General features: G+C 35.3%; 2 protein-coding genes across 3 annotated transcripts in view; one reads left to right on the plus strand and one right to left on the minus strand.

The window, feature by feature from the left end:
• Positions 1-402: 402 nt before the first annotated feature.
• The window catches only part of LOC140746290 (methyl-CpG-binding domain protein 4), a 46,686-nt gene continuing 26,982 nt past the window's right edge, over positions 403-20,106 (minus strand). The window contains exon 2 of the mRNA XM_073078385.1: positions 403-1,246. Within this exon, the coding sequence (XP_072934486.1) occupies positions 510-1,235 (726 nt within the window). The 5' untranslated portion in view covers positions 1,236-1,246 and the 3' untranslated portion in view covers positions 403-509. The remainder of the gene's footprint in view (positions 1,247-20,106) is intronic.
• LOC140746289 (calcium release-activated calcium channel protein 1) overlaps positions 8,177-20,106 on the plus strand; it is a 70,853-nt gene continuing 58,923 nt past the window's right edge. Inside the window, exon 1 of one of the 2 annotated variants that reach the window (XM_073078377.1) lies at positions 8,177-8,593. The gene's annotated coding sequence lies outside the window, so the exon portion shown is untranslated. The remainder of the gene's footprint in view (positions 8,594-20,106) is intronic. The other variant, XM_073078382.1, reaches the window with a different exon arrangement.

Below are 20,106 nucleotides of genomic sequence, written 5' to 3' on the forward strand. Positions count from 1 at the left end.
GTTTGGAATTTTAAAGTAATCTAAAGAAACAAAATGAACACAATTTCAGTGATCGCGTTTTAAAAATAACAGTTATTTTACAGTTAAAAATACGTTTACGAGTCCATTTTTCATTCTTTATTGTTTGTATTTTTAGTATAAATGATTCTGTGATTTTCATACAAAGTTAAAAGATTTATATAACAAGGATTATTTTGTCACGAAATTATCAATCACAATTCACAATAAATCTCAATAAGTCACACGGGTGACAGATGCTGCATGAAGTTAGAAGAATCTTATTTATTTAAATATTTATACTCTCATTAACTCATCAGCATTTATAAATGCTTATGTTATGACATAAGGACTGACTTCTATTGGAAACTTTAAACTGAATACCTACATGACTATGACTATTACTCATTTTTAAAATATATTCGCATGGAATTTTTAGTGTAGCATTTACACAATAATTACACGTTTAATATAAACAATAGAGATCAGAACAATAAACGTTTTAATTAAAACTACTCCGCAATTCGTAAAGTTATATCATAATACTTCAAAACCGGATCCTCTATTACATATTCACTGTCCATCGCTCCATTGTCTTCCAAAAAGTCTGTTTGTCCTCGCAGCCAATCTAAATACAACTTTAGATACCTGTCCCCAGGATCCAAGTCTGTATGCCCCAAGCAGAAAATCCTATAAGCATCTTCACCGTACTTCCCTATACCGCATAAGTCGCTCGCTCGACGCCATTTCGATGATACGAATTGATAACTTAGCTTCCAGATCATACGACCTCGCTTCTTTAAGCCTAAATTTTCAAAAAATCTCTCTAAAGAACTCGGAGTATCGTTTAGCACGTCATAGGGTGATGGGTATTCATCGAAAAAGTTTTTTATGTAGGGCCTGGCGGTTTTACCCGATGTTTTGGTTAAGAAAATCGTTGCTATTAACATCGCCCAGGGGTTTGTAGAGAATTCTTCCTCTATAACGTAGTGAGGTGAAACTGGCATTTCACGTGGTGATATGTTATAGAACGGTTTGATTAAAATTGGATCTGGTTCCTCAATATCTAGCTGGGACAAACTTAAGGAATCCGTTTCTGAAGTCATTGAATTTTGGCTGATATCCTGAGATGAATCGAGTTGTGTCCTTGCAGATAAAGAGCCTATTGAAACACTATCATGACTTAAGGTGGAGTGATTGTCTTCATCTTCGAAAAATCTGCTAACACAGCTTGACATTATTTAGATTTCTGTAACAAAAGAAATATTTATAATTAGACAAAATAAACAAATTGAAAATATGTAATACACCTGTTAAAATAAATTTTTATGTGGTCCTAGCTAGTTCCTTGAAGTTTTGAATAAATTATTACACGTGAGAAACTTTTAATCTCTCAATTAAGTCTTATCACCTAAGAAATCATGGCTACCTAGAATTTTAAAAACAAATTTCAGTAATAACTGCATATTACTACTTTTTTACAGTTTTGTTTTATATTGTGTAAAATAAGTTCAATTTGTCATATGAGTTATTTACTTGTAGGTGCATAATTATCAAACAATAGTATTAAGTGACGTAATTGTGTCCGTTTTCTAGAAATTAGTTGTAATTACAATTACATATGGTAGTTCTGAAATCAGGGAACAAAAAATATTCTAGTGCGTAATTCTTCTTCTAGCTTCTAAAACTAATAATGACAGAATTCCGCATTAAAAACTCAACATTACTTTACATTTAATAAATGTATAATACAACCAATTACTTTAGTTAAATATGGCTGTACAGTGTACATATGTATAATTATGTTACTTAATAACATAGTAGAATATGTAGCATAACTTTGTTACTTTTAATGTATTGTGTACAATATTTACTATGGTAGAGTATGCAAATATTTTACTCATTAGTAGAATAAACATGACCATTAAAATGTTTTTATTTCTTCTTCAAATTGCTACTTTAACGACACCCAAAGTCGAGTGACTTCGCAGTTTAAGAAAATAAATCTTAGACTATGATTATTTTGCACGAACAAAATGATACATTCATAATAAAACGAGGAAGTTCGTTTATTTTCTTATTAGTGATCGAAGTTTATGCGTCATATCTGTATCTAATCTATACATATAAATAAAATTGGAGTGTCTGTTTTTAACATTGAAATAAACGCTTTTTACTACATGCATATGAATATACATAAGGTACATACACCAAAATAACATTTTTTTACAATTATTATCTGTCTGTCTGTCTGTTCTGGCTAATCTCTGAAATGGCTGAACCAATTTTGTCGGGACTTTTATTGGCAGGTAGCTGATGTAATAAGGAGTAACTTAGGCTATTTATATTTTAGAACTAGCTGTGCCCCGCGGTTTCACCCGCGTTATTTCTTTATAACGCAGGTGAAACCGCGGGGCACAGCTAGTCTTATATAAAAAGCTGAACAGATGATAGTTTTTTTTCGAACACACTCGACTCGAAAGTTGTTGAATTAGAAGAAAATATTTTTGAATTTATAGGCTACTTATACACAGGTATCGGTAAACAGGAATCGAAGAACCAGCTTGACCTCTCTGTAGTATATGCCATCATAGAGGTAAAAAGCCAAAGAAAGTGGTCATTATAATTTTTACCCAGGAAGAGTGGGGCGGTACTATGGACACTAATTTTAATCGACTGAAACCATGGGGCTTATGTAGTGATGAATAAAAATCCATTCAATGTGATTTTAAAGACGGTCTTTAGTGAGGCCACCTACGCAAAAAGTTATAAGTTACGTACTAGTACCATAGATTAGTAAAGATACTTCGCCGCTTTGAAATTGAATGAAGCCACAAACGGCTTATTATAGTAAGTTATTTTTTTGAATTCTTGACAAATGAAAACATTTTTAGAGAAAATTGACGAATAAATAACTAATACTTCGTAATTTTCAATTACAATGTACAATTTACATAATAAATAAATAATTATTTCATATATTTTAGGGACATTTTAGCACGGAGACGTGGCAAAACTTTTTTACGCAACTATTTCAATTCTCAAAACTGGGTACATTTTCTTGTTAGGAGTGAGTAATCTTTACTAATCTATGACTAGTACTCATAATACTGTTGAGGTACTTGTGAGGCTGTGAGTGGGTAAGCAAAGCAAAAATATGAAACAGGCGATCTTACCATAACCACATAAGGTTTATATTTGATTGTTCATCTTTTGCTCCATTGATTTGCGTGTCAGATGAAATTATTGAATAATTATGAAAGGTATTCAAAAGAAACAGTATCTCATCAATGTTGTATGAAGAAAAGTGGCAAAGATTGTTTGTAAGAGTTCATTCTTGGAATATTGAATTAAGTAATCAAGTTAAATATTAGGGTATTAATTGGTAGGAAAATGTATTTATGGTAGGGTACTTTTTGCGCCAATTTACCATCAAAGGTATTGCTTGACTTTTGAACTCTCCACGGTAAAAAAAGATAACTCTTATTTTTACTGAGTTCGAAAAAGGGGCAAATAGTTTGGCTGTACGTAATTTTTACTTTGTTCAAATGTAAACAAAGTTTTTAAAACAGCAGTGATAGCCTAAGTCGGCCTCTCGAACGAGAGGTCCGAGGTTCAAATCCTAGGCACGCACCTCTGATTTTTCAGTTATGTGCGTATTAGATATTAATTATCACTTGTTTAAAACGGTGAAGGAAAACATCGTGCATACCCGAGAGATTTATATATAAAAAATCTCAAAGGTATGTAAAGTCTACCAATAGGCACTTGGCCAGCGCGGTGGACTATGGCCTAATCCTTCTCATTCTGAGAGGAGACCCGTACCCAGCAGTAGGACAATAATGGGTTGACAACTGTAAACGCATTTCGATCTGGCTAAAAATTAAAAAATCTAATTATTTGGAAATACTGTTAATAAATGACGTCAATCCTACCACTACTAGTTTTGTACCCGTACGGGGCGTAAATAGGACCTCGTGCTAAAGAAATAAGGTTGATTGTTTAAAATTCGATTGCATGATAACAATAGAATTTAATGCTCTGATTGTTCTAAACAGCTGCGTTGAGAATTCATTGATTACCTACTCGTATACCTGAGTGGCATTCATAGAGTAATGTTTCTTTGACTAAAACGTAGTAATTTCATGGATGACGAAACAATAAAACTTTACCACTTCTGGTTTTTGTTTGTAGTAAACTGAATGTAAATAATATAATATTCGTATTGTTGCTATGTACTGCCAAATTAGGCAATTGGCTCTTCATAGTAGCTCTCTTTTCTATAATAACCCAGATATTAAGTATTAATTGGCACCTATAGGTAAAGTGACCATTTATTGCCTACTTGCATAGTTTATTTCGTTAAAAAGAATAAATGATTTTATATTAATTCAAGCAAGTAATATACTTAGGTGTGAAAATTATAAGATTGTAACGTATAAAACTAATTTAAATGTTTGAAAGTGTTTCAAATGACCGGTACGTACCTATATCCGGAACAACACTATATATTATCTACGCACAAGACGTAAGCTGTCGATACCATTTAAATTTTTCATTCACTATTAATTATTTTAGCGATTTAATAAAATAAAATATAGAAATAACATTACTATTGTAATTTTAAGCATTATTTAAATTTTATTACGTGACACGTGACGAATACATTAATTTCGATTCAAAATACATTATGATATTCGTTTTAGAAACCAGAATTCATTTTGGACTAAATTAATTTGCTAGTTTTACCACGTTTCCGCGAAATTTATATATTTTAATAAAATCATAGATTATATAAAATGTTTAGGGAAAATGCGATTTATTATTGCTGTGATGACGATCAAATTCATGGAAGAAGCAGAGTATGACATTCACATACTACATTGTTTATCTTTTTTTGATTTGACCAACAATGGTAGGTAAAAAATAAAAAAAAAAACCTGCTGCATGGTATTATTTTATAAGCTCTAATAAATATTATCAGTGATTGGGATGATTCGCGTGATGCCCTTGGTGTGTTTTGTGATTTATCTAAGGCCTTTGATTGTGTCCACCATGAGACACTGGTCCGGAAATTACACCACTACGGAATCAGGAACAAGGCTCTCAACCTTTTGACTTCTTACTTAAATAATAGAATTCAGAAGGTTGATGTAAATGGTACAAAATCGCCCGGCGCTTCTGTTGCAATGGGCGTGCCGCAGGGTTCAATACTCGGTCCATTCCTGTTTTTAATTTATATTAATGACTTGCCCTACTATGTAGGGAATAATCACGAGATTGTATTGTTTGCTGATGACACTTCACTTTTATTAAGGATTAAAAGACAATTAAATTATTATGACGAAGTAAATAATGCTCTCTCGAAAGTTATCCATTGGTTCAACATAAATAATCTTCTTCTTAATGAGAAGAAAACTAAATGTATCAAGTTCTCGTTACCCAACGTGAAGCATGTTGAAACCAATGTGTTATTAAATGGAACGGTTTTGGATCCCGTGGAGTCAACTGTTTTCCTAGGTGTTACTATTGACGCCAAATTTGAAGGTGGTAGAACCCTTTGTGGTTCGACTCCGGCGGCACCACCGCCACACCTATTTCTACCTAATAACAGCAGTGTTAGGCGCTGCTGTGTTCCGTTTTGAAGGGTGTGGTAAGGGAGGCAGACTTTTCCGAGGCGTTCCAGCTTAGTCCTCAGGGGTAGCGGCACATCTGTGGCCGACCTCAGGTAGGAATATCTAATCCTATCTGGGGTTGATTACAGATGTCCATGGGCGGCAGTAGCCACTTACCATCAGGTGGACTGCATGCTCGTCTGCTACTCCTATATTATAAAAAAAAATAAAAAAAAAAATTACAATGGGGCTGCCACATAGATAAATTGTCGGGTAGACTCAGTTCGGCGGCATATGCTGTTAAAAAAATTAGACTTCTAACAGATGTAGAAACAGCTAGAATAGTTTATTTTAGTTACTTTCATAGCATTATGACTTATGGTATATTGCTATGGGGGTGCTCGTCACACCTAAATGATATTTTTATATTGCAAAAGAGAGCTATACGAGCTATCTACAGCCTGCCTCCAATAGCTTCACTAAAAGAACTATTTAAAGAAATAAATATTCTAACTGTTATATCCCAATACATATATGAAAACCTAATTTATGTAAGGAAAATATTGATAAATTTGTAAAACGGTGTGACACGCATAATGTAAATACAAGGAACAAACATAACCTTTCTACACATGTTACTCGTCTCCACAAAATAAGTAATTCTTTTGTGGGTCAATGTATACGTTTTTATAATAAACTGCCTATCGAAATCAGAAATTTGTCAATTAATAAATTTAAAGTCATTATCAAAATCAAACTTAGTCGTAAAGCTTATTATAAAATTTCTGATTATACTAATGATAAAACAGCTTGGGACTGATCAATAACAAAATTATTAGTTAATTAAGAAAATGTCAAAGTGTAGCGTATCTTGCTGAACAAACTTCTTTTTTTTAGATAAATGTAAAGCAAGATACTGGAGCTAATGCTTTATTAATTATATGTAAAAATAATGGCATTTAAAAAAAAATGAAAAAGAGAATAATTATTTTTAAAATTAAAAAAGACAAGCCCACTGAGTTTCTTACCGGATCTTCTCAGTAGAGGTCGCGTTCCGATCCGGTAGTAGTTTAAGAAAATATTGTAACTGACAATTTGTAAGTGCCGCCGTTGGCCTATACAAATAAATATATTTCATTTCATTTCATTTCACAATATTGTATCTAAATATGTACCTATTCCATAGGTTAATATTCGTCCTTAAAACTAGATATATCTATGAGAAAAAAAAGTAAAATAATTACACCGTCATTATTTTTTTCTTGTCTGTTATTTAATTGAAATTTATTAGGATTATATAAATGAAAAAGTATTTATGAAAATATATTAATATTTATTAATGTATTTTGTAATAAACATCTGTATATTATACCTGTCTGTGTCATTGAATTATTTACATCATAGTCGCAGGCAGGTTACATCAAAAATAATGAATATAAATGGTCACGTAGGTAGGTAATATACAACTAGGCAGTAATGAGTTTCATAACTTGTTATCAAGCGATTATTACAAATCGTTATAATAACAATGTGCCCTATACATTACATTAATAAATGTACTGAGAACGTGAGTTTTATAGTGGTAGGACCCTTCAAGGTTCCATTTTGGAGGCAATATATAACAACTATGTCGACCGCTAGTGTGTTTTGGTTTAACGGGTGTGGTAAGAGTGGTGTGAGAGAGATATTTAAGCGGGACGTTCCAACTTAGTCAAGGGTACCGACACTAGCGACACGGGTGTACTTCAGATAGGACTCTAATTCAAGCTGTGGTTGATTTTAAATTTCCGTTGGTGGCATTTCCCACTCACCATCAAATGAACTGCTTCCTCGTTTTTTACTTCTGTAATTCAAAAAGTTAGTCCATATTCCGTTTGATATAATAAAGGTACCATTTGCCTTTGTACTTTAATAATCAACACCATTTTTTTCAACAAGAAACATTAATGACGAGTACACGATTCAGAAAAACACAAAGTTAAACGATGATGATACGTAAATGATAAATGATTGTCGAACCGACATATTTGAGTTCATCGGTTCTTTTGCATAAAAAGCCTGACAATAACAGTGCAACTCATTTTTTTACTATATTTTCCATACTCATATATAGTCATTCAATAAGTGTTTTTTTTTCTTTTTAATGGCGTTTTAAAAATTGGTTTAAAAAATACTCCTCCTAAGTGTTTTTTTTAATCAACCGAATAGGTTAAGTATATTTTACTTAAAATAACGTAAATGTGATTTTCCTAATTGGAGCAGATTTTAACAAAATATTACCAATAAAACTAGCCTCGTAATAACGTAGAATTGTACAATAAACCATTCTTGGAATGCAGAGCGCTAGAATTGCTTACAAGTACTTAATCGCCGCATTTTTATCGTTCTGCAATAAGTCAACCGACTGCATTATTATTAGATATAGATATATTATTATTACATTTCGATACGTCATTAGAGGCGGCGGTTTTAAAACAATGCGTGAGTGATTAACCTATTGTCCCATTGTTGCGCGTAAGATCGTGTGACGCTGCTATTAATAGTTATCTAATAGTGCGATGGATCCCGAGTTAGTTAACGGGACTCCTGATGCTGCTTTTTCTTAAGACCGGCTGTACATCAAGCATTCACTTATTGCTACAGCTTGCACCGTCGCGACGACACGCGTGTCGCGCTCGCGGTTATCGCTGCCCATAAAATCGGTAAAAGCAGTAAAAAATCGAAAACAACGCAATCGGTAATGAATTCGATCGGCACGACCGCCGGGCGAGTTTTGAAAAGAGTATAATTGTTTACAAAACGTCTTGACGAAGGGAAATCGAGTGTTGTGGTTCGGTGCATCGATCGTGTATCGTTACGCGGAAGTGTGCTGTTGTGGATGAACTTGTGCCGCTTTTCTGGAAGGTCAAGCACGCAGGTTGCCGCATTGATCTTATGGATGCAACTTCGGATAATGTTCGTGTCTCGTCTACGGACTGATGGTAAGGAGTTCTTCTTAACCCTTTATAATAAACTAGCTGACCCGGCAAACTTTGTACCGCCTCAAAATCTATTCCTCAAATATATTTCATATAAAATATAGCCTATGTTACTCGTGGATAATATCGAATGGTGAAAGAATTTTTAAAATCGGTCCAGTAGTTTTTGAGCCTATTCATTACAATCAAACAAACAAAAAGATTTCCTCTTTATAATATAACACAAATTAAATCCGGCGAAATTTCACTCTAGCCCTATCGGATATATCCGTTACATATTTAGAATTAAAAGTTTACAAACGTTTTTAAAAAGGAATACTTTGAAATGTAAAAAAAATCTACTACTCTTCAAGTTTTGCGAATACAACGTACCTATAGAAGAAGTTTAAAAAGAAAATGTTTGTACACGAGAATGTAGTCATCTGTGAAATGAGTACTCACTAGTGACTACAAACATCTATTCTCTGTAAGGTGTTAATTAACCTCTGTCACACATGCACCTATAGAGTACTTGCAATCACTGTTAACTGTTTGAATACCATAAGTAGGTCTTACCGTTCTTCTTACTATTCCCATAAAATTAAAAAAAATGTAATTTATTATTAAATACTTGGAAGGTGGTAGAACCCTTTGTGGTTCGACTCCGGCGGCAGCACCGCCACACCTATTTCTACCTAATAACAGCAGTGTAAGTGCTGCTGTGTTCCGTATTGAAGGGTGTGGTAAGGGAGACATACTTTTCCGAGGCGTTCCAGCTTAGTCCTCAGGGGTAGCGACGCATCTGAGGCCGACCTCCGGTAAAAGTAACTAATCCTATCTGGGGTTGATTACAGATGTCCATGGGCGGCAGTAGCAACGTACCATCAGGTGGGCTGCATGCTCGTCTGCTACTCCTGTATTATAAAAAAAAAAAACTTATGTTCTTACCATACCTACGCGACAAGAATGATAATGCATAACAATTAACGCTAATTATACGTGAGTTATTTTACCAAACGATGTCACTTGCACTTAGATGTGTAATTTGATATGTCATTTGCGAATGCAGTCTTTATGCAACATCAAGGTTTCCCTGTTAATTTTAAACTCGTTTAAAACGTTATATTTATAAACAGAATAAGCGGATATCAATAGATTTATTAATAACAACATTCTTAGGTTTGTAAACAAACAGTACTATAATAATTCTTATCACACTACTACACGTATATATGTACTGCACACATACATATAAAAAAGTAGGTAAATATCAGACGAAATAAAAGTCTAAATTTATTATTTATACGCCTGCTCTACCGGGAATCGAACACAAAACCTTGATACCATTTTTCCCTACAATTGCTACAATGAAGCCATCCTACATGCAGGAAATTTTAGATGCTCCAGTTCTTCTGTCAAACAAGGTAACAGATAAGGCATCGTTCCAGTATAATAGAATCACTGTTAGCTATTTTGTAGTAAAATACTGGTTTTAAACGGCCATTTAAAAGCGGACCTTGCGTCAAGTCCAATGTCTGCTAGTCGTTAAGATTCTTCCGCACTTTCTGGCATTAAGTGGACAGGAAAACGGATAATAAGCAAATCATATTGCTAGTATGATCCGCGTAAAACTGCTAGTCCGCTCTGAATATAGACGTGAATCGCGTCGCCATAACAAATTGTAGGTATGACTACACCTGTTCGCAACAACTTCAGAGCGGACTAGCAGTTTGTCGCGGACTATAAGTGCCTACGTTATACTCCAAACTTTATACATACTATTATCTTATATCGCCCATTAATAATTCGCAAACTATAAATATTTTGTGCATCAAAAATAAATTTCTAATATGTAAAATTTGTCAAATGCCGATTTTTGGTAGGCAAAACATTGGTTAGATTAAGAGATAATTAGTAACGGACGTATCAGGTCACAACGTAGTAGTAACTCGTTTCATTATTAAATTTACGTAATGTTGTGACAGAAAAATATATTTTAATTTTTTATACTGCTATCTTGAACGTAACGATGAATGACGAATCGCCTTTAATTGCCTGTCCAACGTCCATATTCGAAATTAACTTTAAAAATAGTTCATCTAATATTTATATCCATAGTTTTAAATCGTATGAGAAAAATAGAGCAGAGTAATGGCGACTTTTTGCCCCAGAAATACCGTGGAGAACTTCAGGATCTCCAACGGAAGACAACCGGAGTCCTCCTAACGCGATGCCCCTATCGGCTCTGTCCTGGAGGAGCAAAGTAATTTACGCTCCCACATCCCCGGGTGATTATAGCGATATGCAACCACACAAACCGCTGTCCTTCCCGGGGGTGGCTTGCTGGACGGTTCGAGCTCCCACTCTTGCCGCCCGCAACCCCGGAAGCCCTTTTTAGTCGCCTCTTACTACAGGCAGGGGATACCGTAGCCCTGTCCTGGTCCCGGAACTACAGGGACGCTCCAGAAAAACCAAAAGCTCTAAATAAATAAATATCGAAATATGATACCCCCGGTAAAATTAAAATATCTCATGTAAGCGGGTAAACATTCAAACCAAAACAGTGCAGCACTTAACATTGTTATAACGAAGAAATAAGCATTCATACTTCTATTCACTTATTTGTACTTCAATGTCAAAGATGATTTGAATAAAACACCTTAATGAATAATTACATTAAGACAATTTAAACTTAAAATGCATGTATAAATAACCATATTTTTGAACCAACTAACAAAAAATAAAAGAAAAAACAAATGATACATAGTTTCATGACGAATAATTAAGTTTAAGATCCTCTTTAAGGCGTTTTTATGAGTATTACGTACGGGTAGTTAAAATTACCGCAGTTAAAATCTCCAATGTAATACACACACATGTACATATTTAAGCGATTTATATCCACAAATAATAATTATAATTTGGTAATTGGTTACGCTGTGGTGTTCTATCAAATTTCAATAAGGAGGTTCGAACAATGAATCAAAATCAGACCATAATCATACCTATATATCATATATTGTTTACCAAACAAAAGACGTTAAACGCGAAGTTATATATTTACGTAGCGTATTTAATAAAGAAGCAAAAAAGAGTATCAATATGTACAAGTGCAAGAATCTATTACAAATAGTCCATTGAAATGTTGCTATTTTTGGTCCTTAGCGTGCAAGAGAGCGAGGACGCACTTTTACTTTTCGGATGTCGAGGGAAGTTTTGTTTAAAGCTTAATCCAAGTTTGTGGGGTCAAAACTCTTGTACCTCGGCCGAAATCTTACACAAGAAGTGCAAATAGTTTCCACGCTCTAAGCGGTTCATCGCACAGAAAATTTATAGAGACATTTTTAAAGTAAATAGTCGAATATGTTTATTTACTTACCTTATTATAGATTACCTATACATAATTATGAATATGAATGAAACGATAAACTTCAGCATGGAATACTGGAGTTGCAAAACATTTTGACATACTAGGGGGTGGAATGAGAAGGTTGTAAAACATTGCTGTAGCTAATACATATAACATTGTACATTGCTGTTTGAGCCCTATTCCAAGTTCATCCATAATAGACTTAACACATCGTGGTCAAGGCCTACTTACTCCCGCTCAATAAAATCTAAATGACCCAATCAGCAGACACGACACGGTGTAGTAACGATCTATAGAAAATAAATTAAAAATTATAGTAACTAATAATTCGTGAAAGGAATATTTAACACAGTATTTTTGCCTTATAACACATATGGTCAACAACTGGCCCGCGGGCCGATTGCGGCTCGCCTCATCATAGGATCTGGCCCGCGGTAGAGAGAGTCAGGTCGACTCGAGTCAGTACTCGAGTACAACTACTACTCGTACAAGTAAAAACTTGTTTAATTTTGCGTAGTGAGTGGCGTTTTTTTTTTTTGCTCTTCCGTGCTATTGGACTGTATGTTGTGCAAAGTACTCGAGTACTTTGTGAATACTTTGGACTCGAGTACTGACTCGATTCTTTTTTATATGAGTACTAAAGTACTCGAATACCAAAAATGGCCGACTCGGCACATCATTAGCCCGCGGCACGTTTCAGGGTCGCCAAAATTGTATACACAGAAGCCCTTTTTTATTTCATCGATTTATTTTGTGGGCGGCAAGATTGTACTTGCGCCTGGGGCGGCAGTATTTAAGTGTAGAGCAAAGATCTTCTTGCGTTGATCTATTTTCAGAGAGCAGCTAACTCTAGTTTTGTTATGGACTATGACCCGTACCTGGACATACCTATACTATAGTAATGACTGCTATAAACTGCTAATATTCAAGATTTAATATACCTATATTTTTAATAAAAATAATTTTATGATAGACGTTAGTATAGTCAATTTTTTCGTGAAGCATGGACTTCACAAAAAAATTAATACAGCGCATTAAGTCATTACGAGAATATATTAAAGTCAATTATAAAAATTCGGTACATAAAATGTTAATTATATCTACTTATTTAATAAAAGTGAAAATAGAGAAACCTACTCGTACGTTATGATCGTAATTTCCTTTTCATTTATTTTATTATTATTATATATTCTATATTTCATTATACTAAACCTATTTCTGTCCTGCATCTAGATCAGTTTATACAGAGAGAGTATCTAAGTAACTATATAATTTTATTTTAATACAGGGGGTATTACCATTACAATACAATACAATACAAAAATTCTTTATTGCACACCAAAGACAAAATAAAATAAACAACAATAACAAATAATTAAGGGTACAACCGGCGGTCTTATCACTAAAATAGCGATCTCTTCCAGACAACCATTGATTTTAAGACAACAGAATACAGTAGCAAGTGAAACAGGGTAGGGTGTACAAAATGTATATACCAACTTTAATATGTCAGCAGCATGTATAGAACAACAAAATAGCAAAATGAGAAGAGGAAAAGAGGAAAGAGGAAAAGGTAAAAGGAAAATAAAAGATCAAAGAGGGAGAGATTAAAGGGTTAGGTAATATTCCTTCACTTGCTTTTTAAAAGAGTCCAATGACTGTGCACGTCGGATAACAATCGGTAAGGAATTCCATAGGCGCACAGCCACTGCAGTGAAGGATTTACCGTAGAAGGATGAAGAAGAAGAAGGAGTTGCGAGGGAAAGATTTTCATTAGAACGAAGTAAGCGAGAATTGTGAGATAAATGCAGGTAGTGAAAACGCTCCTTTAAATAACAGGGACTGTTTGAGTTAAACAAGACGCAGTACAAAGCAGACAGAATATGAGTATTCCGACGAAGACGGATTGGGAGCCACTTGAGCTTAATACGATACTCGGAGATATGATCATATTTGCGAATACCAAATATGAATCTAATGAATAAGTTTTGGATGCGCTCAAGTTTATTCAGTTGCTCCTCTGTTAGATCTAGATAGCAAACATCTGCATAGTCAAGGATAGGATGCAGTAATGACAGTGACAGTGAGATTTTCGTTGCAATTGGTAGAAAGTTGCGAAGCCTTCGAAGAGATCCCATAGCCAAAAAAACTTTCCTGCTCACTTCATTGACTTGAGGAACCCAAGAGAAGTATCTATCCATGTGGATACCCAGGTTTTTTATTGTTTCTGTCAATGGTACATGGACACCATCAAATAAGATTCCAGGTAGGTTATCATAATCGACCTTGTTTAATAACCTTGAACTACCAATGACAATGGCTTGGGTTTTTTGTGGATTTACCTTCAATCCATGCAACTGACACCAGTTCGAGATACAAATCAAATCGTTATTAATTACACCGATGGCTTTTGGTAAGTCCTCAAGTGGACATTTATAATATATTTGTAGGTCATCGGCATAAAGGTGGTAGAGTGAAGATAAGTGAGCAGTTATCGAATTGATATAAATAGAAAAGAGAAGAGGAGACAACACGCCACCTTGTGGTACGCCAGCAGCAACGATAGACCAAGTTGAATACTCGTCGTTATGCATTATTCGCTGACGGCGCCCATACAAGTAACTCTGAAACCAGCCAACCACAGTTGGAGATATGTTAAGAGAACGTAAAATAGCAAGCAAGATGTCATAATCAACAGTGTTAAATGCGTTACTGAAGTCAAGCAAAGTCAACACTGTTACCTCTCTTTTATCCATTCCTAAACGGATGTCGTCCGTGACTTTTAGCAGGGCAGTAGTCGTACTGTGACCAGATCGGAAGCCAGATTGGTAGGGATTCAAGAGATTATGTGAGGAGAGAAAGGAACTAAGCTGGTTATATATAAGACGCTCAAAAACTTTAGATATGAAAGGGAGGATAGATATTGGGCGGAAATCAGAACAACAAACAGGATTAGACTTTTTGGGTAAGGGAATTATTTGAGCGTCTTTCCATGCTGAGGGGAAAGAGCTACAGGAAATAGAAAAATTGAGGATATGTGTGATTACAGGTGCTATAAGATCGAGGATGGGAATGATCATATTACGACTAATGCCATCGCTGCCAGCGGAATCCGAATGAATAGAGAGAATGCTTTTCTTAACATCACAACTGTCGAATTGACTAAATGAAAAAGCGGGAATATCGGGAGTGGGATTCAGAGAAAGAGCGTTTAAGGTAGTTTGCTTTGAATTACTATCAATGCAAGAAAGACTTGAGAAAAACTGATTAAGACAGTTGAGGTTGATATTAATAGGGGAGAGACTGTTACGCGTTTTCCCAACTCCTAGCGACCTAAGAAATTTCCAAACTTTCGCCGGATCTTTATTTTGTACGGAATTGTGGATATAGCGTCGTTGTGCATCTCTACACACCTTATTGCAACGATTCCTGATAGTTTTATATTTTAGATGATTTTTATTGCTCGGATCTGACTTATATCTCGACTTGGCGTTGTTCTTCTTGGTGATTAATACTTTAATGTCCTCAGTCAACCAGGGAGCAGGAAGATGTCGGATACGAACAGGACGAACTGGGGCATGCAAATCTAAAATCTGCACGAGAAGGGAATTAAAGATCGCTACCTGTTCGTCGACTGTGTCTGCACTGTAGATGGTACTCCAGTCGGCTTTAGCAACATCAGCACGAAAAGCGTCTATATCCATGTTGGTGAAATTGCGCCGTAGTAGAATCCTTGACTTAGCTTTAGGAGGTTTTAATTTGTACGATAGGAAAAGAAGATCATGATAAGAAAACGCATCAGCAGCACACTGACCATGCTTAGCAACATGTTCAGTAGAGGAGACAAATATTAAGTCAAGTAGTGACGGAATGGAATTGGGAAATAAGTGAGTCGCAGAGAGAGGAAGAATATGTAAGTTGGCTGCTTCAGCTAAAGATTTTAATCGAGTTGCTCTTATGTCGTTTTTCAGAAGGCAAGTATTGAAATCTCCCATAAGTATGGAATGAGAATAAATAGGACAAAGGTCTTCGAGATTTTTTTCCAAAGTGGAGAAGAAGTCTACATTTAAAGAGGGACTATAAAAGACTCCTAAGAGTAACTTTGCTTTGGAGAATAAAATTTCGACAAAGAGAAACTCCGCTTCACTTCCAGGTTGGCTCAAAGTTGACATTTGTAAAATTGAAAAGGGGATGTGTGAACGTAAGTAAATAGCAACACCGCCACCGCCCCGGCCAGTGCGATCATTGCGAATCAAATGAAATCCTGGAAGTGAGAAAGATGTAGATGGGAGGCAAGGTTTTAACCAAGACTCAGAAACCAGAACGGCATGAATATTTTTGCTATCGAAAGAACTAAGGAGATCGGGGTAATGTGCTGGAATACTCTGTGCATTAATATGACAAACATTGAAATTTTTCTGCGAATTACAAAAATGAGTCTCTAACGTTGCATGAAGGGAAGAAGTGCTTTGAAAACTGTCGTCGCTGCTTAACCCATCGGATGTTGAAGAAAAGGATACATAAGGTAAACTATCATTACTACTAGTTGCTGACATATTTTAAATAAGAGTAGAACAAAAAAAAAAAAATAAATAAAAATAAACAAAAATAATAATAATAATAAACAAAAAATAAAAATTAACAAAGTTAATAGGTCTAACACCTACCAGCCACTCGTGAAAAGAACATTATTATAATAATTAACAATATTATTAAACTAAACATTCATCTGAAATATTCCTATACTTAATTACAAAGAAACGAAACGCAATCTACTGGTTTGAACACAAACGTCAGAATTTCAGAACAGACTTCAGACTGACAGTCCTGCCGTCATCATCTGTCACTTGTCATTGTCACGAATTGAAGTGTAAACATTAACTTTGAGTTTTCACTATGACTAAAACTTTTGTTATATTACCCTGTATTACAATTATTATTAAAACAATTAAGGAGAAAGTAACAAAACACTGATACTGAACAATTGAACATATATAAGTAGTGAAAATAGAAACTGGTGACGATTAAATAGTAATAGTGACAATATCAAATAAACTATGGACATTTTGTTGGATTCGAAGTCTTCATTTAAAGAAAAGATGAAAAACTAAAAAGAAGAATATGGCACAACAACAAAACAAGACTCTCACTTCTTTTGGGTTCTTTTAAGGCGTGAAGCCATTCGATCCTGCTTATGTGCATCGGTCGAAGCCTGGGCTGGGGAAACCGCAACCGGCGCTTTGGGTACGGCATCAAGACTCACCAAGCTATCAACCTGGTGACGAGACCCATCCGACGCCAGAACATGGATGAGGCCGTCGCGAGTCCAGCATTGCTTGACACCATGCCGCCGACGGGCCTCCATGAACAGAGCATGTCTTGTTCGTGTCAAGAATTCTGACAGTGTTATGCCCGTGCCCCTGAGTTTGGTTTTAGTAAACCAAACCTTGTCACGCAGGGGCGCCTCACGGAACTTCACAATGACTGGTCGTGGCTTCTTGTCTGTGGGGCGTCCCAACCGGTGACAGCGACTTAGGGAGGCTGAAGAAAACCCAGCTATGCCGAGTTTGTCCTGTACTATCCCAGCAACAACACTTGCAGTGTCTTCCGACTCCACCTCAGGAACACCATGCAGCAGTAACATTTTTCGGCGAGTTCTTGTTTCTGCACGATCCATCTCACGTCCCAGATATTCAACTTGGCGTTGAAGAGTGCTTAAAGCCGACATGATAAATGTCTTGAATGCTGTAAATTCTGATGCCAAGGATGTGGTGGATACAGCAGTGGGACTGGTTTTTTTCAGTTCTTTTTGGAACTCATTCATCCTGCTGTTGAAGAGCTCAGTCATTTCTGCGAGTGATTCCTTAACAGAATCCATATTTTAGTGCAGTGAGTGTGCAAAATATGTGAAAGGAGTTAACACTGGTAGGTACTTAGTCCTCACATACAGTTAAATACCATGTATAACTGTTTTAACTATTTTTAAATATTAAATTTCACTCGGAAGTAGAAAAAAACGTCTGTCAGTATTTTCACACCTACCCCCCATTACATTATTGTTTGCAATTATAGTAATATACTTATTTGTATTTTATATTCATAATGTTCTGTAGGTAGTTATTTCATTACCGAGCTAGTTATTAAATCAAGACCGAGGCTGCGTGGTATGAAAGGATTTAGATACTACACTTTACATTTTTATGGCATGTAAGTACTCATATAATCGATTCTAAGACTGTTTATGTTCAGATTTATTGTATTATATACCTTGGCATTGAGCTTGCTTGGCAGTCAGTAAGTGTAGATATAATAATGAGACGATCTTTGGACAGTCTCGAACTTGAACTTTTCAATTGTACTGGTCATGGAATCAACCTCCGCCACGTATGCGCTTTGTAGCGCCGCTGTGATATTTAGGGGTACGGCAGACTTAAAACATTGTTGTTCTATTATATTTGATTTTTGAAAATAATTTGAGATGATACTTCTGCCACGCATCCATGCCATGGATGTAAACGAACCCGTACTCTAGCTATTTCGGATTATCATCTGATGCCCCACAAATATAAAATAGAAATAGGAACACTGAATGACAACTAAGCGAATAATCATAAGTTTTTTATTTACAATATGCATAGATTAGTAAAGATTACTCACTCCTAACAAGAAAATGTACCCAGTTTTGAGAATTAAAATAGTTGCGTAAACAAGTTTTGCCACGTCTCCGTGCTAAAATGTCCCTAAAATATTTGAAATAATTATTTATTTATTACGTAAATTACGCAGTATTAGTTATTTATTCGTAAATTTTCTCTAAAAATGTTTTTATTTGTCAAGAATTCAAAAAAAGAACTAAAATAAGCCGTTTGTGGCTTCATTCAATTTCAAGGCGGCGAAGTATCTTTACTAATGTATATGACAATATGTAACAATTCGTTTATATTATAAGAACTACACTTTGGTGGAGAACCAGTATACCAGAACCACTAGAACCAGTATACTTTGACTGATATTATCGTCACACCTCTTTTAAGCATGAAGTAGTTCTGCGTTAAGATTGAAGGATCCACCATACCCTTCATCTAGCAGAGTCGTGACTCACTACCATATTGTAGCAACCATCTTAATCCTCATAAGTGGCCTTCTATGTTCAGCCTCAAGTACAAGCTATTATATATAACCACTCTCCATCAGATGGACAGCAAGTTCGTTTGCTAACCCAATTTTATACACAACGCACCTACATTACTTTGAAACTATCCTATCTGACCCAATAACTGATTTGTCCGCTCAAAAGCGTAAACCGAAATATCCCTCAATACGGTTAAAATCAATAGATACTAATAATAAGCTGAGAGGTGACGTCAGCAAACATTTACTCATAAATAAGCTCCGTTATTAAAACAGGTTACAACTCTCGTGAACCGTGATTTCACATTTTAGTGAGAAATCATGCTATTATGTTTCTTATGATTGAATGATTGAAGAAGAGCTCTACTCTTCATGGTTAGATTCCTAAGGCTCCAAAATCATACCTATTTTTACCAGACTGCAGAGGGTAATGTTTTTCGAGAGTATGTACAATGTATGTCTCATTCTTCACACGCCCTGTTACCCAAACGGTTTGTCAGATTTTATCATATGAAGTATCGTTGGATTCGTTTAAGTCCTGCCAGCGACACAGGCAAAATTTTTAAGCAGTCAGACATTTGCTTTTTTTATAATTTCAGATTGTCTCGGAGTGTTAGGCTGCTGCATTCTAGTTTAAATGGTGTGTGGGTAATGTAGAGAAGTTTCGAACCTATATTACGGTCGGTTAGACCTATCCATTAGCAGCCGATACATACTATACCTCATACGCACATGAGCTTAGAAAATAAACGTTACTTTAATGTAGCTTATATTTAAATTTTACGCATTCATATAGATTAGCATTCGAATTTACGACGACCAGATTTCAACTGGACCCAATATAGGTATATAATTAGTAACTGTTGCTAAGTGGAAAATTTATGATTAAATTTGTTTTATACAAAAATACTTAGAGCTGGAATATGAACTTTGACATGTGGAAAGAACATCCCGAGGTATGATGTGGGATTTTTAAAAATTTCAAAAAGAATCAAAGTTGAAAAACCAAAGTCAACAATGCATTGACGATGACTGT

The sequence above is a fragment of the Epargyreus clarus genome, unplaced genomic scaffold (assembly GCF_041222505.1).
Source record: "Epargyreus clarus isolate Ecla_fem2 unplaced genomic scaffold, WU_Ecla_fem_2.2 ptg000012l, whole genome shotgun sequence".
NCBI lineage: Eukaryota > Metazoa > Arthropoda > Insecta > Lepidoptera > Hesperiidae > Epargyreus > Epargyreus clarus.